The 23,339-nt window shown below is 51.6% G+C and overlaps 3 protein-coding genes across 7 annotated transcripts in view; all 3 read right to left on the minus strand.

Moving 5' to 3' along the window:
- The window catches only part of LOC116273681 (translation initiation factor IF-2-like), a 38,149-nt gene extending 37,596 nt beyond the window's left edge, over positions 1 to 553 (minus strand). The window contains exon 1 of the mRNA XM_031662930.1: positions 466 to 553. Coding sequence (XP_031518790.1) covers positions 466 to 553 — 88 coding nt within the window. The remainder of the gene's footprint in view (positions 1 to 465) is intronic.
- A 2,062-nt stretch (positions 554 to 2,615) lies between these two features.
- On the minus strand, positions 2,616 to 10,521 carry ABCF3 (ATP binding cassette subfamily F member 3). 4 transcript variants are annotated; one of them, XM_003894750.5, is made up of 21 exons: positions 10,269 to 10,521; positions 9,895 to 10,042; positions 9,676 to 9,755; positions 9,103 to 9,149; positions 8,785 to 8,882; positions 8,563 to 8,685; positions 8,139 to 8,405; positions 7,737 to 7,817; positions 7,590 to 7,649; positions 7,434 to 7,490; positions 7,301 to 7,323; positions 7,135 to 7,190; positions 6,821 to 7,021; positions 6,648 to 6,724; positions 5,533 to 5,577; positions 5,321 to 5,453; positions 3,912 to 4,000; positions 3,713 to 3,804; positions 3,392 to 3,524; positions 3,173 to 3,260; positions 2,616 to 3,084 (listed from the first exon to the last, which is right to left on the minus strand). In XM_003894750.5, the coding sequence occupies exons 1-21, from the start codon at positions 10,339 to 10,341 to the stop codon at positions 2,926 to 2,928; spliced, it is 2,130 nt and encodes a 709-aa protein (XP_003894799.1). In that variant the 5' UTR covers positions 10,342 to 10,521; the 3' UTR covers positions 2,616 to 2,925. The 4 variants fall into 4 exon arrangements, with proteins under 4 accessions (XP_003894799.1, XP_021790296.1, XP_017811127.1 ...); XM_021934604.2 differs by having other exon boundaries at positions 9,103 to 9,182; positions 10,269 to 10,474; XM_017955638.2 differs by having other exon boundaries at positions 9,676 to 10,042; positions 10,269 to 10,366.
- A 1,944-nt stretch (positions 10,522 to 12,465) lies between these two features.
- AP2M1 (adaptor related protein complex 2 subunit mu 1) lies at positions 12,466 to 21,855 on the minus strand. 2 transcript variants are annotated; one of them, XM_003894755.2, is made up of 12 exons: positions 21,590 to 21,855; positions 19,487 to 19,603; positions 17,424 to 17,689; positions 16,277 to 16,359; positions 15,878 to 15,883; positions 15,545 to 15,680; positions 15,303 to 15,444; positions 14,710 to 14,829; positions 14,478 to 14,613; positions 14,277 to 14,374; positions 13,695 to 13,806; positions 12,466 to 13,081 (listed from the first exon to the last, which is right to left on the minus strand). In XM_003894755.2, exons 2-12 carry the CDS (start codon positions 19,558 to 19,560, stop codon positions 12,947 to 12,949), a joined length of 1,308 nt encoding a protein of 435 aa, XP_003894804.1. In that variant the 5' UTR covers positions 19,561 to 19,603; positions 21,590 to 21,855; the 3' UTR covers positions 12,466 to 12,946. The 2 variants fall into 2 exon arrangements, with proteins under 2 accessions (XP_003894804.1, XP_003894805.1); XM_003894756.2 differs by lacking the exon at positions 15,878 to 15,883.
- Between the last annotated feature and the right edge of the window lie 1,484 nt (positions 21,856 to 23,339).

A 23,339-nucleotide genomic window follows, 5' to 3' on the forward strand; every position in this document is an offset into this window, starting at 1 on the left:
TCTGGCCTTCGAGAATGTCATGGCCAAATGGGAACTGCAATCTCACGCAGCTCACTGGGGTGAGCACAAAGTGCAAGCAGCCCAGTTGGAGGGGCTGGAATTGAGGGAGTCCAGGCCCTACTGGGGATCAGACAGGTTGCCCGCGAAGGTGCTGGTGAGTGTGGTCTGGCCAGGAGAAACAGGGAGCCCAGGATTTCAGTGAAGATTCTGGGTACTGAGGCCTAATGTCAGCAGAGCAGCTCCAGAGTCAGCAGCTGTGGAAAGACAGCCCCCCAACTAAGTGGGGTTTGCGAGTGAAGAGGGGGCTGCCATGGTGCGCAGTCCAGAGTGAGCAGGAGTGAGCTCCCACTCTTCCACGCCAGGTTCCTCTCTCCCTTCTCTCTCCTGTGCTTTCCGAAATGGAGCTGGCTGACACTGCGTTTTCCATCCTTCAAAACAACTATCTTCTGCTGATTCCCCTCTCACCTCCAAAAGCTAGGCCTTTCTCAGCTGCTCCAGTTCCTTGATCCCGCCTCTCTGAAGTCCTGCAGCACCAGCTCACGTTGTCATACATGCAGGCTGCTCACACTTTCATGGAATCATAAAATTGGAAGCCACCCTGGAGGCCCATCTAGTGCTGCCTCCTGCCCCAGGAAGGGCCCTTCTCTAAAGCAGGGCTGTAACAGTCCCACTGACTGGGAATTCTCAGAAGACAGCCTGAGTTAGCCAAGTTTTCCATCCTTTGAGCCCAAACTGATCTGTCTCTGGAGTCACTCAGTGAAATATCACTTCTTTTCCCATATGATAGTCCTTCAAATCAGATGGTCACACAAGAGTCACTTTTTTGAGTGCTTATATATTGTTCTTGTTGGCAAATCCTCACAATAGTCCTATAAAGAAACCAGGTAGGTGTTCAGAAAAGTTGAGGAATTTGTTGTGGTTACCTTCTGCTACCAGCTGTGGTTATTTCTGTTACCAGCAACAGAGCTGAGATCTAATATTAGACTCCAACTCCAGTGCTCTTGAAGCACAAAAGCAGATTTGGTGTCATAGAACCCTCCAGACGCATTCCCAAGGATTCTATAAAGAGTTGAGAGAACTCCTTTGGGGTTCACCACTGGTGAAGGGCTCAGAGGCTGAAAGCCTGGTGAGCAGGCAGGCATGATCCTATAATGGATGGCTCCCTGATACACCCACCTGTGGGTCTGAAGTTGGAAGAGAATTCTGAGGGCTGTGAGCAAGCTCTCTGCAGTGCCGAGCTAAGGCTGCCCATGGCCACAGACATGGGAGGAAGGAGGCAGGCACATCAGTGGTCCTTCTGCCAGCTTCACCAGTCCAGAGCCTTGCCGCCTTTATCTTGCTTTAACCCCCAAAACAGGGCTCTCTCCCCAGCGACCCACACCATGCTACCCTCAGCAGCTCAGAGTTAAGATTCTCTGGTCAAGCTTTTTTTTTTTTTTTTTTTTCTTAAGAGACGGAGTCTCGTTCTGTCACCCAGGCTGGAGTGCGATGGCACGATCTCAGCTCACTGAAACCTCTGCCTCCCAGATTCAAGCTATTCCCCTGCCTCAGCCTCCTGAGTAGCTGGGACTACAGGTATGTGTCACCACACTCGGCTAATTTTTGTATTTTTAGTAGAGACGGGGCCTCCGCATGTTGGCCTGGCTGGTCTTGAACTCCTGACCTCAGGTGACCCACCCACCTCGGCCTCCCAAAGTGTTGGGATTACAGGCATGAGCCACTGCTCCTGGCCTGGTTGAGCTTTTTGACTACAATCTGCATGAAGGCAGCAAGTGCTTTCTGCTGACTGGTTCCTTTGTTGTCACTGAGAGCAAAGCAGTATGTCCGTTTAATTTTTTTCTTTTGAGAGAAGTGGTCTCGCTAAGTTTCCCAGGCTGGCCTCAAACTCCTGGGTTCAAGCAATCCTCCCACCTCAGCCTCCGCAATAGCTGGGACTACAAGTGCGCACCACTGTGCTCAGCTCAAATGTCTCCATTTTAACGTCCTCTGCTTAACAATTACATACAACGGCTAACTCCTCAAGAAATAATATTTATAAATGATACTATCTCTGTTCAACATCTCTCCCCTCTTAAAGATTGCTTAATTTGAAAACAAAGCATTCTATGTCTTCCTGTTAGACCCTGTCCTAAATTCCCTATTTCCAGGCCCCTCCTACATGGTTAGAGGAAATATAGAGAACATGCAATCACCTAAGCAAAGTGAGGACAAAGACAGTTTCTCTTCAGCGCTGAGTCTAGAGAGCAGAGAAGCAGGGCAAGCCAGAGCCAGATACCACTGGAGAAAGGAGCCAGCCACGTGTGAGGCCAGGTTACAGAATCAGTTCAACTGCCCATCAGTGGGGGCTGTGGTGGCAGAACCCAAGACCCCTTCAGCTGAGGCTGAGCCAATACACTGCCCTTCATTCCACTGGCTCAGCCCACCCCAAGGTCAGGCAGGCAGATGACCTCAATGCCCCAGCAGCTTGACAATGTTTCTTCTAGAGGCAAGGCTGGTGCTGCCATTGCCTCCTCCACGTGAGTGATACAAGTGCCATAGGAAAAGGCCAATCTGAGAGTCCATAGCCCTCAATAGGAGGCAACCACTGCCCAGGGAGCAGCAGACATGAGGCAAAGGAGATGCGGGGAGACATTTAATTTACATAGCAGCCACTTGGGGTCCAGTCAGAGCTGGGGCAGTGGGGAAACCTATAACCCCAGAGGGTACCCCCAGACCCCCGGCCCCCGGGAAACCAGTCCTCACCAACCCTTGGATGGGCTCCCAAGGTTGTGCAGAAGATGCTCCAGTCAAAAGGAGAGAGACATTTGGGAATAAGGCTGTCCCCAAGTTGGGGGAAGTCCACGGCCTGGAGTTGGTGGCCTATGTGGTGGCCCAGGGGTCTGAGAGACCAGTCCATGTCCTGGGCGAGTCCTCAGCCTGGTAGCCCTAAAGGAAGCCTTCGCGGCGGAACTGTTCCTGGAGGAGGGCGCGGTACTGGTCAAATCCTCCTTCCACGCGCGTGACGCCGCCTCCTTCGCACACCCATAACTCCCGGCACACCAGCCTGATAAAGCGTTCATTGTGGGACACCAGAATCACGCCACCCTGAAAGACAGGAGAGCAGGAGGTGCTGAGGGGGACACGAGAGGCACCGAGGCCTGGGGAGGAGTGGGCAGGGTGAAGGCACACTCACCCTGAAATTGTTGAGGGCACGGCCCAGAGCCTCGATGGTCTCCATGTCCAGGTGGTTTGTGGGTTCATCCAGAATGTAGAAGTTGGGGCTGGAAGGCAGAACCCAGGAAGGTAGGCAGTGAAGGGGTGTGGTGAGAGAAAATAAAGCCTTCTGATACAGTTTTCTACTGGGCAAGAAGGGGAAATGGGAGGGAAAGAGCTCTAGAAAATGAGGCCTCACCAGGGCATAGTCATCTGAGCAAAGGCCACTCGGCTCTTCTGGCCCCCAGACAAGCTGGCAACAGGGCGCATAGCCAGTTCTCCGGAGATGCCATACCGACCCAGCTGGTGACGGTACTCCTCCTCAGGCCGCCCTGGAAAAGGACTCCCCAGATCAGGTGGCTTCTTGGCCCAACTCCCTCCCTGTACCCTCCAGCCACACCTCCAAGTCCCCATGTCCTTCCATCTAGGCTTGGGAGGGCTGCTCTGCACTCACTCCAAGGCAGGTCTAGCTGCCGGGGTCAGCCTCATCCCTCTTTCCCCACTCAAATCCCCAACTCACCAGGAAACTTGCGTGCCAGCAGTTCCACAGCACTGATGTTCAGGTCCAGCTGCTCCACGTGGTGCTGGCTGAAATAGCCAATCTTCAGATTCCTGAAGACAGAAACCAAGGTGGAAAAGCAGACAAAGGCAACTGCCATGAAGGAGCGCAGGAAGCATGGGTGCCTGCAAGTGTGCTCATGGGCGGGGGGGCCTCTGACCTGTGAGCGTGTCTGATGCCCCGAACAGGTGCCAGGTCCCCCATAAGCAGCTTCAGCATGGTAGACTTCCCGGCCCCATTCTCTCCAACCTTAAGAAACGTGAAAACGTCATACAGTGTGTGCCAGAAAAATAAATACTGTAAGTTCTCACTCATATGTGGGCACTAGAAAATGTTTAGCACATAGAAGTAGAGAGTAGAGTTCTGGTTACTAGAGGCTGGGAAGGGTAAGCGGGGAGGAGGGGAATTGAGAGAGGGGATCGGGAGAGGTTGGTTAACCAAAACAAAATTGTAGCTAGATAGGAGGAATGGAGGAATAAGTTCAAGGGTTCTACAGCACTGCAGGGACGCTACAGTTCCCAATGACTGATTGTACATTTTTAAAAAGCTAGAAGATTTTGAATGTTCCCAACATAAAGTGATAAATGTTTAAGGTGAATATGCTAATTACCCTGATTCAAACATTACACATTGTATACATGTATGGAAATATCACTCTGTACCCCGTAAACATGTATAATTACGTATCAATAAAAAAAAGCACCGCTGTGTGTAACACAGAAGGGAAGGAAATTAGAAGGGGTCTCAGGCAGTCCCCAGTCCCAATGACTCCTTCAACAACCAAAAAAATATTTTTAAGGACTCTAGCCGGGCGCAGTGGCGAACGCCTGTAATCCCAGCACTTTGGGAGCCCGAGGCAAGCAGATCATTTGAGGTCAGGAGTTTGAGACCAGCCTGGCCAACATGGTGAAACGCTGTCTCTGCTAAAAATACAAAAAATAAGTTGGGCATGGTGGCAGATGCCTGTAATCTCAGCTACTCATGAGGCTGAGGCAGAATTGTTCGAACCCAGGAGGCGTAAGTTGCAGTGAGCCAAGATCGTGCCATAGAAATCCAGCCTGGGCAACAGGGCGGGACTCTGTCTCAAAAAAAAAAAAAAAGAAAAATACATGTACTAAGGGGAGCAATACTTGAGTATTTGCTAAGTGCTGGGGGGGACTTACTTCTCCCAATACCATCCCAGGTAGATGCCAGCGCCATCTTAAGGATTAGGAAGCTGCTTGGTAACCAAGCTAGGCAATGGTATAGTCAAGATCCGAAGTCTGACCCTGAAGCCCATGCTGTCTCCTCAATGTCTCAAGATTTAGAAAACTCAGAACTGAGATCAATAAGGTAAAGCACTGCTTTAAGTATTTTTAAAACACTATATACCAGGCTCTTCCTCCCTGAAGAGCAGCGCTGTGCAGCCAGAGGACACGGCTAGTATAAGTCCCGCAAAGTCCTTAGCCCAGGTCCTCTCTCCTGTTCCATGGACCTCATCCCTTTACAGCTTGAGGATCTGGGCCAATCCACACCACACACTGAGACAGGAGACTCCCAGCTCACAGCACAGAGAAACAGCAGCCATACCACACAGATGCGAGACTCGAGATCAGCAGACACGGAGAGGCGACTGAAGATGACGTGCTTTGGATCATAGTAGAAATCCACCTCATCTAGCTGCAGAATTGGCGGCGAGAACTTCTCAAACCCATCAGGGAATCTGCAGGAGGTAGGGGTGAGGATGTGGGGACAGTTGGAAGCAAGCAATTCCCCACCAGCCCCACTGGCCCAGCACTTACTTCATTACGACCTCTGATTCCTTGTCCACAGGCTTCAGCTCAGGCCTGGGGGAAGAGATCAGGTAGACTAGATTTATGACTTAAAAAAATAACTTCCTACACAAGTAATATATGTTCAGAGAAAACTTAGAAAGGGCTTGTACTCCTACCACTCAGGTATCATTACTTTAGAGTACACTGTTCTCGTTTACTGAATGCTAAAAAATAGAATTAGGCTTTTTGTGACTTTTTACCCCCAGTTACTATATCGTGATATGTTTCCACATTGCAAACATCTAAGCCTTATGATTTTAAGCTTCCTGCCAGCACTTATAGAAAGGGCACTTCAACGTTAAACTCCCAGTGCACACTGTCATTGGTTATTAAGGAAATGCAAATTAAAACCACAATGAGCTATCACTTCACAGCCACTAGGATGGCTAAAACTAAAAAAACAAACAGTCAATAACAGTGTTGCCAAAGACGTGGAGAAATCGGAACTCTCATTCCTTGTTGGTAGGAATGTAAAATGATGTTGCTGCTTTAGAAAACAGTTTGACAGTTCCTCAAAACATTAATGTGGAATTACCATGTAACCCAGCAATTCTGCCCCTAGGTATGCACCCAAGCAAGCTGAAAACATATGACCACACAAAAATTTGTACACCAGTGTTCACAGCAACATTACTCATAATAACCAAAATGGAAACAACCCAAATGTCCCCTAATGACTCAATAAACAAAATGCTGTATATCCATACAATAGAATATTATCCAGCCACGAAAAAAAATGAAGCTCTGACACGCGCTACAACATGGATGAGCCTCACACATGATGCCAGGTGAAAGACGCCAGGCACAAAGGTCACATACTGTATGATTCCATTTATATGAAACGCCCAGAATAAGCAGATACATAGAAGCAGAAACAGGAAGTAAATTAGTCGTTGCCATGTGCTAGTCAAGATTAGCCTTCCAAGAACAATGTGGAATACTCTGCCTCCCAGCAGAGGAGGAAGTCACAGGTGGCTTCTAGCGAAGGGGAGACCTGGAATGGTAGGGCAAGGGTGGCCTGCAAATGAGGAAGGAGACCGAGAGAACAGGAGTCAAGGCCTGGCCAAGGATGCTGTACTCACAGCTTCTCCAGCATCTTGAGTTTACTCTGCACTTGAGAGGCTCTGTTGGCATTGTAGCGAAACCGGTCAATGAAAACCTGCAAGTGGAAGAGTGCAGGCATTGGTCAAACTCCCCCACATCCCCCACTCTAGAACCCCTGGGATGGGACCCCCAGCCCTGCCAGGCCCCACACCTGGATGTGCTGGCGATACTGCTGCTGTGCTTCGTATTCACGCTGCTGGTTGAGCAGCCGCTCCTGCTTACTCTTGATGAAGGTCTCAAAGTCTCCCCGGTAACCATCTAGCCGCTGGCTGTGCAGGTGGATGATGTCCGTGGCGATGGCATTCAAGAAGTTGCGGTCGTGGGAGACGACTAGGATTGTGGAGGGCCACGTCTGAGGGGTCACAGGACAGCAGGTCCAGTTTGGGAGGGCAGTCAGTTCTCAGGCCCCCAGGTATCTTGGAGGCCGACTTTCCCCAACCCACTCCAGCACCCACAGGCACTCACCTGCAGGTAATTCTCCAGCCACAGTATGGCCCTGACATCCAGCATGTTTGTAGGTTCTGGAGAAGGAGGGGAGGACACACTTGGGATTGAAGGGCTGGAGAACTAGGAACTTGGATGCTACCACCCCCGTCCATTCTAAAGTCAGGGTACCCCATTTCAAACTCACCATCTAACAGCAGAAGATCTGGCCTATGAAAAAGAATACACCGCATGAGATTTTAGGTCAGCAACTCATGCCACCTCCCAAGAGCTAAGACCAATCTTCCATAGGGCTTCATACACTGGCCCAGAAAACTCACCTAGCAAATAGGGCCCGGGCCAGGGCCAGCCTCATCCTCCAGCCACCTGAGAACTCCCTAAAGAATGATGGAGCCACATTAGGGGTGGGTGTTCATCAGGGCAGGAAGCGGCTGAGACAACAGGGTTCAAAGCCAAGAATGGCAAGAGTCACTCACCGGGTGGGTTGCTGCTGCATTTTAGGGGTAAAGCCAAGCCCAGCGAGAATGACTGACGCCCTAGTAGAGAAGAAATTGAAGAACTCAGTTGGAACAGTCCACAGAAGGGAAAGGAAATCTGAAGGAGGGAGGGGGAGCTTTAAATACCTAGCAGGTGCCTTGTCAGCCTCAATCTCCTCCAGCTTGGCATAGATTTCTGCCAGCTCTGCAGCTTCAGAGCCCTCTGCCCTGGAGGGAGGAGAAACAGCAATTGGCCTAAGTGAGGGCAGTCTAGGAGGATGTCCTGCACCTTATACCATTGGAAAGAAGGCCATTGGCTACCTTGTGGCTGGAAGAGGAAGAGAATACAGGGTTTGCACAGTGCTCATTACCTTGGGCACTATGGAAATGGGCACTGTGGAAAGAACAAGGGCTTTTGAGTCCCAGAGCGCCAAGTTCTAAGCTCTGCTGATTACTAGGATGGACATGCAAATTATGGATTGTTCCAGGAGGGCAAGCACTCTGTGAGGGACAGCAGCTGCTGGATGCTCCCTAGCCGGAAGCCCTCACCTGCCAGCAGCAATCTGGGCACTGAGCTCCCGCTCCCGCTGTAGCAAATCCTCTCGCACACTGTCACTCTCCAGCACACTCTGCAGGGCAGGAGTGTCATCTCCAGCAACCTCTTGCTCAACGTGCAGCAGGGAAATGTGGGCTGGAACCCGCAGACTCCGGGTGGCTAGCATCTTCAGTAATGTTGTCTTCCCCAACCCATTCCGCCCCACCAGCCCGTAACGGCGGCCCCATGCCAGGTTCACATCTGCTCCAGCCAGCAATACTCTGCAGGAGTGGAGAAAGGAGACCAAAGATGCTCTAGAAATAGGTGCACAGCAAGTTTAATAACAAACCTCACATTGTTTGTAGCCCCATTTCATCTCTCCAAATTCTCCTCTAATTAGAAAAAGAAAGCCAACCCCTGCCACCACTATCCCCTCACCTATCGCCAAAAGACACATCAAAGTTCTCAATTCGCACATCATAGGATTTGTTCTTGCCAGATGATTCCAACCGACTCTCCTTTCTGCTGCCTGCCTGGCTGGCTGATGCCTCTTCTAAGACTCTTTAAAGGGAGAAATGGACAGCTCTTAATGCTCCCCACCACCTTCTGTCCAGGCAAAAACTGCTCCGCTCTCTTCTGGGCCATGCTTCCCCCACTCACAGAGGGTTGCTGGTCTTGAGCGTGTCCTTCTCTGAGCGCTTCTCCTGCTTTGCCTTAAGTCGAGCCTCGGCCTTCTCCAACTTCTTTGCATTCACTGTCTAAGGGTCCAAACACATCTACTTCACTCTAGGGTGTAGGCTCAGAAAGGAACCCCAAGAGAGAACATCTCGAGTAAACCCTCTTAACTTACCCATGATGAACAGACTCAAAGGCTCAGGGAGACATAGTCAGAAATCCCCCAAAAAGATACTCCAATTAGACAGTCAACTCCCAACCCCATCACAGACACAGTCCCCTCCCTTGCTTCCTCCTCCTCACCGAGGACTGTTCCCTCTTTAGCAGTCCTGGAAGTTTGGTTCCACAGTCTGTAAGCGATAAGAAAAGCAGTCACCTTCTCCCTGAGGGAAGGGAAACTAACACTTTGAGTGACTAATATGAACCAAGCACAGACACAGACGTTTTCTATAAAGCCTTATAATCCTGCAGATAGATGGCTATTATCTTCCCTGCACTAAAACAAAACAAAACAAACACAAACACACAAACAAAAAACTCACATAAAAGGATAAAGAGGCATAGACGAGGCTGGGGACAGATAACCAACTCTTACAAGATCATGCAGCTGGTTAATAAGTTGCAAAATTGGGGGTGAAAGCAAGTGTGTCCAGCTCCAGGTTCTTATGCTTCCTACCATACCCAAGAGCTGGAAGAATCCTCCAACCTCCTCCCCATCCCCATCATGGGCTCTTTTGCCCTCTGTGAAGACATCAACTAGCTCCTACAACCCTGTCCTGTGGAAAAGACGTAGGAGCCCTAAGCTGCAGGGAGCAGATGGTTGGGGGCGCAGAAAAGGACAGGAGGGCAGTTAGTTCAACCTCCCCTCACTCTCACCGTAGTTCTCTGTTATCTTTGACAACTGGATGGGAGCGTCCAGTAGCACCTGGCTATTTCCCTGGCTCTGTGGCTCAGCCCTATGTGGGTAGGGATAGAAAGCGCAGTTAGGAGTTGAAGGAAAAGCTCTATGGCCATCAGATCTTCTTCCCCCACCTCTTGTCTCCGGACCGTTCGCCGCCCTTTCGCCCCCATCAACCCCTACTCCCTGGCACATACAGGCGCAGAGTGTTGTACATGCGCTGGCACACGGCCCTGATGCCCGCGTCATCCTTGCTGTCCCCGGACACCTCTTGCAATAGTTCCCCCACAGCTTCCACCAGGTCATCCACAGACTCGAAGTCCGCGCTGCCGCTGTGCAAGACGCCTGGGCAGGGCGTGGTAGAACGAGGAAGGTATCGGGTAGGGTGGACACACAAGCAGCTTCAGTCCCCAGACAGAGGCCCCACTCCAGGCTCCAGACCCAATCGGCCCCCGGGACAAGAGGTCATGCAGAGGAGAGGCCTGGCAACAGTCCCAGGCACGACGCTCGCTTAGACTTTCCCCCAGCCTCCACTTCGGTCTCCCCAGCCGGCCGATTCACTTCCGCTTACCCGTCACGTAGTCGAAGACTTGTCCGTCAATTTCGGGGAACTCGCTCCGCAGGATTTCGGCGCAAGTCGCCATGTTCCAGTCAGGAGCCCGTCCGCGCAGTCGCTGTGAGACCCCGGCCTAGGCCCGCCCCCCGCCCTGCCCCCGAAATCTCGCCCTTCCTTGCAAGGCGCATGCGTAGCGGTGACGCAAGAAAGGAGCGGAGTGCGCGAAGCCCGGTGGGCGGGGCGAGCGGGGCCTTGAGGAGAAGCGCCGAGTCTGCGCCGGAGCAGCTCTCTCTGCGCGTGCGCGACGCCTTTTCCGCTGAAAGATTAGCCCCCTGTGCTGTTCTTGCTGCCTTCTGGGAGGTGGAGTTCCCGGAGCGAGGGGTGGGGTGGAGCTCAAGTTTTATCAGGGCCGCGAGGCACCGGTGGTCTGGCAGATGGGAGCCTCCCAAGAGGCAAGCGGCTGATAAAGTATTTTGGCTTTGCCAGGTTTTATGCGCTCCCTCGAGGCGCGTCTGCTGCTGCTGCGCACCCAGCCAGGTCCATTTTGGAGCCCGCCCAGAGCTTTGCTGACTCACCCCGGTCCCTCTCAGAAGCCCCCTGCTCAGTGCTTTGCTTTCGCGGGTCCCCAGACCCTACGGGCTCCTCAGCCTGGTTGCCAGCGGCACCCGCCTCCCCGCCGCGACTTGCCTCTTCACACTGTATAATTCAGCCGACCTTTGTGAATTAAGCCAATTCCGTTCTTCCACCACCCCAGGGCACGACCAAATCCACCGCCAAAGGGCAAGAAAACCAGGACAATGTGGCCTGTATAAATTATTCCCTACATACACCCAAAGCAGACTTCTCCGCACTCAGTAAATGCCAGTAAAAGGCTATTTCCTTTCACCGATTCCCTCAGGAAGTTAGGAATTTCCTCCTCCTCCAAAATGACGCTACTGCTTTACATTTAAATCGTAAATATTCCTCCGATGGTTCTCTAAAAGTGGCACCGAAAACTATATTACCCATTCACCCCTTTGGATTAAACACTGCCATCATGAGGAGTCAATCCGGATACTGAATCATTTTACAGGAAATACAGGTAAAGAGGAATATGTTAAGTGACTTCTTGGGGACAACAGGCAAATTCTGATGGGGGAAACTACAGAACTCTGGTTTCTTCGACAAAATTGCAAGACCTGAAGGGAAACATCGATTTTTAAAATTTGAGAAGCATTAACCAACCACAATGAACCTTGTCTGGAAAAATTTGGTAAGACACCTGGTTAGTGAACACAGATTGGATGTGATATTAAGGAACAGGTCACACATTGATCATAGTTGAAGTTGGGTGATGAGACATGGAGATGCATTATATATATATATATATTTTTTTTTATTTGAGACGGAGTTTCACTCTTGTTGCCCAGGCTGGAATGCAATGGCGTGATCTTGGCTGACTGCAACCTCCACCTCCTGGGTTCAAGCCATTCTCCTGCCTCAGCCTCCCGAACAGCTGGGATTACAGACATGCACCACCATGCCCAACTCATTTTGTAATTTTAGTACAGACAGGGTTTCTCCATGTTGGTCAGGCTGGTCTTGAATTCCTGACCTCAGGTGATCCACCCACCTCGGCCTCCCAAAGCGCTGGGGTTACAGTGTCAGCCACCGCACCCAGTCCATTATATTATTCTGCTTGCAAATCTTTCCTCCTACCACCCACTCAGCAAGATTTGGGAAGCCTGGGTAAATGATGGAATTAAAAGGTCAATTTCTTAGGATGGCTATAAGACCAAATGTAAACTTCACTTAATCTATACCTAATCTAATTAGAAAACATCTGCCTAAGAATTAGAGAAAGAGCTGGGTGCTGTGGTGGCGCGTGCTTGTAATCCCAGCTACTCCAGAGGCTGAGGCAGCCTCTGGATCCTAGGCTAAGATCTCTTGAGCCTAGGAGTCCGAGGACCAGGGGGAATAAAAAAGAGCTAGGGAAAGATCTACCCCCAGGGTACTGGGGCCCGCTGAGGCTGCTTGCCCTTGAGGCTTTCTTAGAGGAGCCAGGAAACCTGGGCCCAAAACCCACAAGGATAGGGGCTTGGATGGCCCAGGAGACGCCTAACTGGGACAAGACAAGGAAAGAGCCTTTAGAGTATTCAGAACAGAAAACTGCGGGGAGAGCAACACCAGTTCCCTCCCCAGGTAGCTCCCACATCAACACTTAGCCAGCAACTCCACTCTACAGAGTTTATTGGGTTTATAACTGGACGAAGTCACACGTGTACAAAATGAAGCTCACACTATCCCAAAGCAGAGTAGGGACTGAGGGCTGGGGATCCGTTACTGGCCTTTGGGAGAGCTCTGAGGTGAGGGGTGCAACCGACCCTCCCACTCCAGAGGTGCGGCCACAGGCGTGGGAAGGAAAGGGAACCCACCTGGCTTTGGTCACAGAACTCAGAGCCTGGCACTAGGCCAGGACAGACAGGTGGAGGGGAGAGCAGGAGCCTCAGAACTTCCCTGTCCAGGGAGCCCAGGGGCTACTCCACCAGTCCCACTTGCAATGTGCTTGGCCCAGACCTAGACTCAGGGGCTGGTGCAAAGGGAAGGCAGCAAAGCAGGAGGGAGGAGACACTGATGTGTGGTGGGAGAGGGAGCGGCACCTGGACCTGTTGAAGAGGGTTGGGTGGGGAGGTGGGCTAGCTGCCTAGTGGCAGCTAGCAGCGAGTTTCATAAATGCCGCTGCGGCCAATGTAGCGCACCCATTTGATGACATCATGGTCGCTGTAGTTCAGCTTCGGTTCAAATACCTTCAAGTAGCGCACCTTGAGGCCAGAGGGCGCAAATGGCACCTGGGCAAGGACAGCTCGTTAGAAATGTGGCCTTCCTCTTACAGCTGCTCTCCTCTGGGAAGTCCCGTTGCCCTGCTCTACTTCATCTCTACTACAGGTGTTTGAATGGCTGGGGTCTTTAAAGAAGCTGGGGTGGTGAGGGACCCTCTGAGAGGTGACTGAAGAAGAAAGCCCTGCCAGTGACACCCGGAATCAGTTCCTTTCATCAGCAAGAGACAGCAACCAATGAACTGCTTTAGAACATACTTATCCTGCTCAATATTATGAACTTAAAATTAAGGTGGAGAAAATTATGTCTAACATGCACAAAGCAAAGTCAGTCCATTATCCTGTCTGTAAGTAAACTTTGTGTCTTACCTGGCATTTAAACAATCTAAGTTTTTCGAAAGAACTGTGTTAGGACAAGCTAAGAGAAGTGAAAGATTTGCCTCACTATGAATAGTAACTTCTACTAAGAGGCTTGAAAGGGGAAGAATGGATCTATGAATTAAAGCCAGTTCTTCTTTCTAGGCCTTAGTTTCCTCACCTCTAAGGTGCAGCGGTTTATCGGAATGATCTCTAAGAGCTTTTCCAGCATACCCTGGCATGACTCTAGGCCCCTCCTCTGCCATACCTCAAAGTTCATGGAAATGGGGGGTCGAGCCCATTTCTTCTTGTCGTTGGTAGGCAGAAGCTCAATCTCTGCGCTGATCTGCGATTCCTTCATGCCTGCCATGCGCTTGATCCTAGGAACACAGGGACAACGGGCAGCCCATTGTAGCTTGGAGAAGTTTCAAGGGCAGTTGCCCATTTTAAGAAAGGAGCACGCCCAGGAGCTTGCAGGAGGTGCCAGAACAAGAAGTGGTCAGGACCCTGCTAACCACTTGCTATGGAAGCTTGGGTCTACTTCTTTAGGACAACAGGATGCAGTTTCTGCCTAGACACTTGGGCATGCTATCTTTGATTTGTCAGCTTCACAGATACAAAGGCAAGCAGGGAAATGCCAAAGCATCTTAAAAAATAAGCACGTGCATGAACCCAAATGCAGGCGTGTACATACTCACATGGAGGCATAAAGGCTGACAGTACAAGCAGAGGCTCCTAGAAAAGCAAAGAGGCACACTCCCCCACCCCTCATTCAGAAGGATCAAAGGTGAAAACAAGAGGGTACACTGGGATCTTGAACCTGCTGTGGCCTAATGAAGGAAAGACTCACTTCCACACGATGGCATTCTCGCTGGCCTTGTACTTGGCCTTTCCCTTCATGCAGATCACCTGCACCCCACTTGTGTTCAGTGGGGTTGGGATCCTCACCTAGAAGTGACACACCTGTCAGGGAGCTCTGTCAAGCTGTGACATCAGCTGCCTTTATTCCTAGGGACAAGTTCTTCCTCCTCCCCGAGCCCCTTGTCCTCACCTCAATCTTCTGAGCCAGGAGTGAGGGTTTAAAGTTGGACTTGATGACCACCTTGACCTCCAGTTTGGTGCGTCCCACTTCTCGCACTAGCGGGATCACCCGGAAGGGAAGGATGATGTCCTTGGTTGTGCGATACCTTAAGGGATGGGAAGCAAGGTTACCAAAGAGCTGACCCACTTCCTCTCCCCAATCTGCCAGCAGCACTGGCTGCCTCCTCACACCCCAATGGCACCTCATAAGCTCAAACTCTCCATCTGGCGGGATAAAGCTGATGCTGCGTTCAGAGTCAAACTTGCTGAGTCGTACACACTGGTGGAAGGTGCAGTCATCAATGGCAATTGATTGCTTCCCACTGCAAGCAGGGGCAGAAGAGGAGGTCTCATTGGTACAGGAGAATGACAGGTGTCACGCTGGGAGACCACTCCACCCCAGGCTGGCACCAGAGACTATGAAAAGCTGCTAGAATGCAGCTTTCTGACTCGGAGGTCTGCCCCAGAGCTTGGGATGAGAGGGAAACCTTGTAAACTCATCTCTTGGGGGCCCTACTGCTTGGGACCTGGGTGTTTCAGGCACACTGGGCAGAGGCGGCTGTCAGTATGTACAGAAGAGGCCTTGGTCCTAGGGACCAAACAAAGGGGCTTGCTCTGAGGACAATCCCCTCATCTCTCTTAGCACCAATGTCAAGAGCGAACAGCCAGGCTTACCGTCAGGAACAGAGTTTGCAATTACAGTGGGAATGAAATCCAGAAGAAACTTGTGGTTCACTAGACCCCACCAAGCCCTCCAAGGGACACCCTTTCCCACCAGCTCTCCTGCCTCAGGCACCTCTTGCTTGTTTCATCAGCTGTGCCTTTGCCCTGCTTTTCAATAACAATCTTGTCATTCATCCCAAACTTGCATTCAGGCATGCCACTCAGGTAGCTCTTCATCACCACCCGGCCCGACACATGGGCACTCAGCACCTGCCCTGGTGATGGAACAGATAAATGGGGAGCAGCAGAGTCAGGCAGGCAGGCCCAGGATCCTGCCCTGGGCCCCCTCCAGCTTTGTTGTGAGAGGGACCTCACCTTGTGGGGACATGAGCAGGTTCACACTCTCCAGCACATCCAGGAAGAGCTCATTCCGGCGATACTTGATACCCTCTCGCCGCCAGCCAATCTGCCCAGTCACCTGGCTGGTGATCTGTGACTGCTCTTCTTTTGTCTACATGGGAGCAGAAACAAACAGCAAGAGCCTCACTCCCCTCTCCCTTTAATCATCCTGTCTCTATCCCTACTCCACCCTCATTCCCCATCCCTTCTAGTCCCCACCTTAATCCATTTTCCCCTACAAGCCCCAAAGGGCAGGGCCTGGAGAAACAAAGCAAAGCTGCAAGGGCGGAAGCTAAGGGAAGGGCTTACCTGATGCTGGAGGCCGCAGGGCCAACGAGATGCCCACATGAAGCAGCAAGGGAGGCAGAAAAGGAGGAGAAAGCTATGAGGCTTGGATCCTATAGGAGAGGGCCCAAGCTCTCTCCTCCTGAGGAACACCAGGCCTCAAGACCAGGCCTCCTCCCCCAACCCTCAGTGCAAAAGGAAACTGCTTGAGCTGTATTCCTGGTAACAGAGATGCTGAATTGGCTGCTCCTGCAGTGGGAGGACCACATAGAGCAAAATAGGCCTGCAATCATGGCAGGAGGCTCAGGCCAGCACTTCCTGTTATGGGAGGGCTTATGAGTCAGCTCAGACAAGGCTCAGGGGCCAGCTGAGATGAAGGGAGATTGGCCTGCACCCTGACTATAGTCTGCACAATTCAAGTACCTGACTCTTGATGCCCTGCTGCGTGATGAAGGTTTTCAGCGCGCCTGTCTCGGAATTCTGTGGATAGCCAAAGTCTAAAATCTCTGAAAAAGAAGGGAACCATCAGCCCCTGAACAAACCTTCTCATTCCAGTCCCTAGTTGGGCCTACACATGTCTGACTGGCACAGCTCCCAAAGACCATGTGGGATCATCTGCAACAAAGTCTTCTAGCTTTGTAGCATTTATTCTGTGATTTGTGCTTTACAGGAAAACAATTCAAATGTTTGATTTTTTCAAATAGAGAAATCAAGGCCAGGCGCAGTGGCTTATGCCTATAATCCCAACACTTTGGGAGGCCAAGGTGGGAGAATCACTTCAGCCCAGGAGTTCAAGACCAGCCTGGGCAACATAGTGAGACCCAGCTCTACAAAAAATAGTAAAAATGAGCCAAGCATGGTGGCATGTGCCTGTGGTCCCAGCTACTCAGGAGGCTAAGGCTGGAGGATTGCTTGAGCCTGGGAGGTCAAGGCTTCAGTGAGCTGCGATTACACCACTGCACTCAGCATAGGCGACAACAGTAAGACCCTGTCTCAAAAAAAAAAAAAAAAAAAAAAAAAGAAATCAATAGAAGAGTCACATGGCCAATGGGTGGCAAATCAAGAAGCTTTGAGCTGTTTTCTCCAGAAAATAGACAATGGGAAGGTGGAAGGATTCACCTTCCCTTAGATCACACTCTACAGAGAAACAGAGATAACAGTGCACCCCCAGGGGCTTGTAGTATCTCAGTCTCCCCCAGGGTCTGAAGCAGCTGCTGAGATGGAAAACCGGGTGGACAGTCAGTGAAGTAAGGTCCAAGCCACAAAGGAAAGAGGATGAATACAGGAGGCTCACCACCAAACCTGAGTCAGGTTCCTAGCCCCGTGGAAGACCAAAACTTCCCCTCCACACCTGCTGGCCTATTTCTGTGTTCTACTTCAGACCAGCCTTTAGGTTTGGATGTGAACTGGCCTTCTGAGGGGCATAGAGATCCTAGTCCAAGAGCCCAGATACTCAGGAAAGAAAGTTCAGAGTGTACCAGAGCCTCGGACCTACACCCACTTTCAGGCCAGGCCCAGCCTGGTTCTTTCCCACCCTAGGCCCCCTGCCCTGCCAGCCCACCAGCCTCACCATCCAGCAGCTCATATATGAGTACAAAATTGTTCTTGATGTTTTCCTCGCTGATCTTGCCAAAGTAGGCAGCCATCACGTCACACATCTTATAGAGGAATTCGAAGACCATGGCAGCGTTGACATTCTGCTTGGTGACTGCTGCCAGCCAAATGTTGGACCGCTTAACGTGGAAGAAGCTGGTGCGAGCAATGTTGGTGACGGGGCTGCGCACCTGCTGCCGGGCATGGATAACATTGACCCGAAAGGCATCCACTGCGTTCCTCCTGAGGGAAAAGGGTGCACAGGGCCTGCTCAGCACCCAGGCGAACCTTACCCCACAAGGATCAACCACAGCTGCTAACAGCTCCACCCACCTTTCTGCAGAAGTCTGACACAATCTAAAGAAAGCCGAACCACTGGGGTGGTTCCCTTCTTATGACTCCCTGTGGAGGCATGGGAAGAGTGCCTGAGCTGGGCTAGTGTCTAAAGGCCACAAGAAATAGGGAAGTCAACTATTAAGGCCGATGTAACCTTAATAAAGTGAGGTTCATCAGGTTTAGAGACAGATATTCTTGACTCCCAGGGCTGGCCCTAATTTCCCAGCTTTATCTAGCTTCCCTGTAAGCTCCCAGGTCCAGGACAGAAAGAGACACTGCTTCTCCAGTCCTCCCGCTAGTGATCCCACCAGTGGGGAGGGCCGACTCCTCCAGATGTTAGACAAAGCCAGCATGGCTTCAGAAGTCACAAAGGAGGAAGTACCAAGGGGCCATGGAACTGTGCTACCCATTCTTGCCCAGGATCCAACTCCAGAGCAAGTTCAGGGAATGAAAAAGGATGCAGGAAAACAATGATGGGGGCAGGGCCCCCACCCACCTGTACCTGGGCAGCAGCTTGAGAGGCCGCTTACCTATTGCTACGGCAGTCAATGAGATGGGATGAGAGAAATGACGCCAGCAAGAAGAGGAGAGTGACAGCAACGAGAGAGAGGGTTAGACACACAACACACCGGGAGGGCAGCACACACCGTGAGGTGGAAGCAGACAAGACAGGCAAGGTGGTGTGTGACCCAGCCTTGGCTTGCCTAGTCCATCCAACGCAGGAGGGGGGCTGGGGGTGGGGGTGGGGGGTGTAGCCAGCCAGGTTCAGGCAGGCCAGGCCTTGCCACAGCTGCAGCTCTAGCTCATGCCACACCACCAGCCAATGGACAAACACCCGCAAGGGCCAGGCCAGCCCATCAGCCAGGGAGCCAAATGAGGAGCACTGCCACAAGCCCATTCTGTGACTTTATCTCAAGCTCTCTGAGGAAGAAAAACAGGCAGCAGGAACCAGAGGAGCCTAATCTCATTTGCGCCTCGGAGGCTAGGATAGGTCCAGCGTGTGCAAGGGGGCGCAGAATGAGAAGGCAGGCTGTGGCTGTGTGTGAAGGCCCAGGATATGGAGCCGCTCTGGGTCTACTCTGATAAACCAGAGAGGGTAGCATGGCCTCCCTGCCCTTTCTTAGTGACCCAGAGAGTGCCTCACGCTCCCTCCCAGCCTCTCCCCCAGGAATGGCCCAGAGGAACTGAAGACAGCTGAGTCAGCAGCCTGACTCCTGAGAAAGGGAGCAGGAGAGGATTGGGTAGCCTGGAGAGGCTTTCAATAGAATCCAGTGAAGGCGCTTGGTATGGGAAGGGCTTCTCAGAGCAAGGCTTAGATGGATTAGTGTCTCCAGCCTGGCCACTAACCCCACCCACTAGAGATATTTCTCCTTCTCCTCAAAGAAGAAATTCACCAGCCTGGGCAAAGGCACTCATCTCCAGCAACCAGGCCTGTATAGAGAAACAGGATGCAGGAAGGGCAGGCGTTCCTAAAGCTGTGGGACCATGCCATTCCACGGGTCCCACCTAGGGGCCAGCAGGCTGGCTGCCGGGCGAATACCACCAGACCTAATGGGAGCCAGGCTACACTAGCTGAGCTTCCAGGGTGCAGCCAGGGGTCAGGGTGGTCCAAGTCAAGCCTCTGGTGAGAACAGACCTAATCCTGCATGCTGGGGCTCGGGGGCTGGAGTGGTGGGGCACAGCTGGCTCCGCCAGAGGACTCACCCGATGTCATCTCGGTAGACTCGGGAGATGAGCACCTCCCCCTTGTGATTATAGATGAATAAGCCTCCAATCATGGCGGCAGATCAGTCTCCGCGGCCCATTGCTCTGAGAACAGACCTAGGACAGGCGGGGGCGGGGTAAAAGAAGACCTCAGGATCTCTGCCAACATCCCCTGTGGAGCTGTGCAGATCACTGGAGCTTTTTTCCTGACTCAACCCTTTAGCAAGTGACCTGCAGCCCTCCCAGACATGCCCCTCCCCTCAGCTAGGCTCCAGTTCCTGTTTATTCCACACTGGATGGGAGAAAGAAACTGAGAGAGATGAGGCTCAGGACTCTAAGGCCATTTTGACCCTCCCTTTCCTGGGGCTGAGCATCAGCAACCCCGCCCCCTCTCTCCAGCACTGAGCTCAGGAATGATCCTTTTCGGCCTCCTCCTGTGCAGACTCTCAGGCTCCCGCCAGTGAGTCACTAAGGCCTGCCTGCCTGCGGCTGCAGGAATGGCTGTAGGAATTACTCCAGTTGGTTCAGGCCTGGGGCCCCCAGGCATAACCTTTAGAGCATCCAGTCTCTCGGGCTCCACTACCCTTCAGAGAAGGTCGCAGGGCCTGAACTTCCGGCACTCTAATTCACAGAATTCAAACATTCCAAGAAAGGGTGTGAGGAGAAGAGAAGGGAGCCCTTAGGCCCTAATGTGGACCCGGGAGTGTGGCTTAACCTCTTCCAGGCAGTGGAATAAGCAGGCAAAGGGCAAAGGAGGAAGGTCCTAGTACTGGCAGACTACACCTCCATCACCTAAGCTGCTTATTACAGTTATTTCTGACTACCACCCCCCTTTCAAAAAGCTCTGGAATGCAATAAAAGTAAGGACTGGGGGGTGGGGGTAGTGCAGGCTCATAAAATTAAGAAATCCTTCCATCTGAAATCGTGATTCCAGGCCCATCAAGTAACTCATTTCTGGCCTGGGTGCCTATAAACAAGAAGCAGGGATTTCAGGATGCCTGAATTATCCAAATTATTTGGGTCAAATTAATTTAGACTGCTTGAGAAAAGGCATTAATTTGCTTTTAGATTTCCTGGATTAGCTCTGGTATTAATTTCACAGGGAGTACTTTAGAAGACTTTTCTAAACTGGAAAATAAAGCCTTTTCCTGTGGCTGTCAAGGTCTTCCAGAGGGGTGAGCGGCCTCTCAAGGTGGTGGACTCATCCCATTCCTCAGTCCCAAACAGGCTGGTAGAGGAGATGCAAAATGGAGGTAGAGCCTGGGGCAAAGAACCAAGTCCACAGGTATATCGAGTGGTAGGTAGGGAAGGGCACCCGAGAACCAGAGGTGGGGCCTTGGGCAGGAATGGAACATTTAGTTAAGGGGAAAGACCGGCAGTGACAGCCAGGCAGCGTCCTCAGGTGAGCCCACAGCAGCAAATTGGGCTGGTGGAGTGCACCTAAAGGTAAGGGTTTCCAGTATGGAAAAGGTCAAGGCTTTAAGAAGGAAAAACCAGCAGGGGGAAATTGACGGTAGTGAATAAGGGAAAGCTGGGGAGACAGAGCCTGCTTGGGGTTCAGGTGCAGAGTAATGAGGGGGTGGTGGGCTTTTCGCCTTGGGGAGACATCGTGGGAAAAGATGGTGCCATGGGGCGCGGGGGCCGTCACAGGTCTAAGGAAGAAGGGCCGCGGGATGTCACTGAACTGAGAGGAGGGGGCGCCGCATGGTGTGAGATCTGTCACGGTGCAAGGAGGCGGAACAAGGGGGTGTCACTGTCCTACCAGACGGGGAAATTGTCCTTGCGCGGAGGGTAGGGGGTTGGCACTATCCTAGGGAGGGGGCGCTGCGCAGCGTTCCTGCTCTGGGAGAATTTCAGGCGGTATCCCTCTCATGGGAGGCGCCAGGCGGGTCAGGTGGAGGGCACCGCTCCCCGCCAGCCCTGCAACCTCGCCCCGGGCGCCCCCGCCCCACCGTCAGCCAGCTCCCGGGTCTGAAGGCTGAAGCCACTCCCGGGTGTGGGCAGCTTTCTGCCAGCTCAGCGCAGGGCAGGACAAAGCTGGGCGGCGAAGCAGACGACCCGCGGCGTCCTCCCCCACGCCATAAGGCCAGATCCCCGGCTCACCTGGTGTCCCGAGGCCCCTTCTCTGCCGGCCCGGCCACTCTCCGGATCCCAAGATGTCCGCCCGCCCCCTGCTCGTCTGCCCGCTGCCTCGGCTTTCACCGCAGTGCCGCGGCCCCGCCCCGGTCCCGGCTGCGCGTGCGCGCCCGCCTCTCGCGCCGACTACAAATCCCGTCAGGCCTCGCGGCCTCCTTGCTTGCAATTTGAAGCGCTCTAGGTTTAGCAAAACTACAACTACCGATTGCTTTCGAGAAACCGTCCCTGCCTCAGGAAGGGGTAGGCGTGGCCTTAGCCGGCCCTACCAGAAATACACATTCCAGCATACACCGCTCCACCGGCCTCAATTTTTTTTTTTTTTTTTTTACTGAGCGCTCTGGGAATTGTAGTCCCTGCACTTCCTCCTGTTCCTATTTGTGTTTTGGAGTTTTGGAATATTAATGCCATTTGTAGAAGCACATCTGTTAAGCCTGGGATTGCTGTAGGCCTTTTCTGTCTCCAGAGTCCCAGGACTGGCTGTCCTCACTTCGCACACAAATAAATACAACTTGGCAGTATAAGTGTTTGTGCTGAATTTACTGCTTTCTAACACTACCTCTGATTCTCCCAAGCTTTTCTCATATATTTATTCCGGACATGAGCTTTTTCCAAGGGATCAAGACCCAAGGAGAGGAGCGGGGAGCAAAGAGGAGACTACTTGGGAAGAAACTAAACCTTTTCACAAATATGTCCATGACTGTACACTCTTCCTCGAGGTCAGCTACAGCTTTTCATGAATGAGCCGATGTTCTCCTTAGCTATACCTATGCGATTGTGCATGCCTTCTAGTGACAGGCATATATGTTGCTTAGAAGATGTTCAAAGAGTTGAATTCAGTTTGACATGGGATTTGAAATCCCTTCTTTGATAAACAGAATCTTTACATCTAAGCTGAGGAGACAGAGCCAACCCTCAAACATTAAAGGCCTGCTTGGTTCTTGCAGAGATAAACTGCTGCCTTCTTTGGGCAGGAGGAAGGAAGGGTGAGAAAGGGCAGATCTGATTGCAAATGTTACAGTCCTTCCCAGCCTCTGGCCAGAAGCCACGATGTGGCAGGATGAAGATCTGACCCCTCTCAAATCATAGTCAAGGTCTGAAGTCATTAAGTGACTGAATACAGGCACTTCTAATTTTTGAACCAGCACTCAAGGCTTCACTCCTACCTTTGCAAAAGCTTTATCTTCCAAAAATACCCTAAACTGCTACCAATTTAGAGTCAATAATAATAATGATAAAATAATAATAATAATAGCTACCATTTATTGAGCACCTACTCTACTGTGTGCCAGGCACTGTGCTAGGCACTTTTCGTACAATATCTAATTTAAATCCTCACAACAACCCTGTGAGGTAGGTATTATTATCATCATTTTACATACGAGGGAACTGAGGCTCAGAGAGGTTAAATAACTCTCCTATCACACAACCAAAAATAGTAGAGCTGGAATTCAAACCCAAAACCACCTGACTCCAAATCCCATGCTCCAATGAATTAAAGTAAAGAGAGAGGGGAGAGGGAGGGCCACATTCAAGACAGATTGTTGGAGTGAAATGAACATGATATGCTGATGAGTAAGATATGGGAAGAAGGAATGTAAGCTCATAAATGTTTCTAGCTGGTGAGCCTATGTAGATTGTGATGAAGGTAACCAGGATAGGAATTCAGGAGGAACATACTTGGTTCGGCAGATGAGTTGAGTCTACATGGAACTGTCCA

This window comes from Papio anubis, chromosome 2 (genome assembly GCF_008728515.1).
Source record: "Papio anubis isolate 15944 chromosome 2, Panubis1.0, whole genome shotgun sequence".
Taxonomy (NCBI): Eukaryota; Metazoa; Chordata; class Mammalia; order Primates; family Cercopithecidae; genus Papio; species Papio anubis.

Excerpts from the sequence above, each read along its gene's own strand:
- ABCF3 (XM_017955638.2), bottom strand. The coding sequence starts at position 10,003 with ATGACCTGGTGGAAGCTGTGGGGGAACTATTGCAAGAGGTGTCCGGGG. Across the intron at positions 8,406-8,562 it reads GATGTGTCTTTTGGCGATAG|AGTATTGCTGGCTGGAGCAG; the intron begins GTGAGGGGATAG and ends CCACTCCTGCAG. Across the intron at positions 7,650-7,736 it reads GCTGACAAGGCACCTGCTAG|GGCGTCAGTCATTCTCGCTG; the intron begins GTATTTAAAGCT and ends CTTCTCTACTAG.
- AP2M1 (XM_003894755.2), bottom strand. The coding sequence starts at position 19,560 with ATGATTGGAGGCTTATTCATCTATAATCACAAGGGGGAGGTGCTCATC. Across the intron at positions 15,445-15,544 it reads CCTGCTCATGTCCCCACAAG|GGCAGGTGCTGAGTGCCCAT; the intron begins GTGAGGTCCCTC and ends TTCCATCACCAG. Across the intron at positions 14,375-14,477 it reads TCCTGGCTCAGAAGATTGAG|GTGAGGATCCCAACCCCACT; the intron begins GTGAGGACAAGG and ends TGTCACTTCTAG.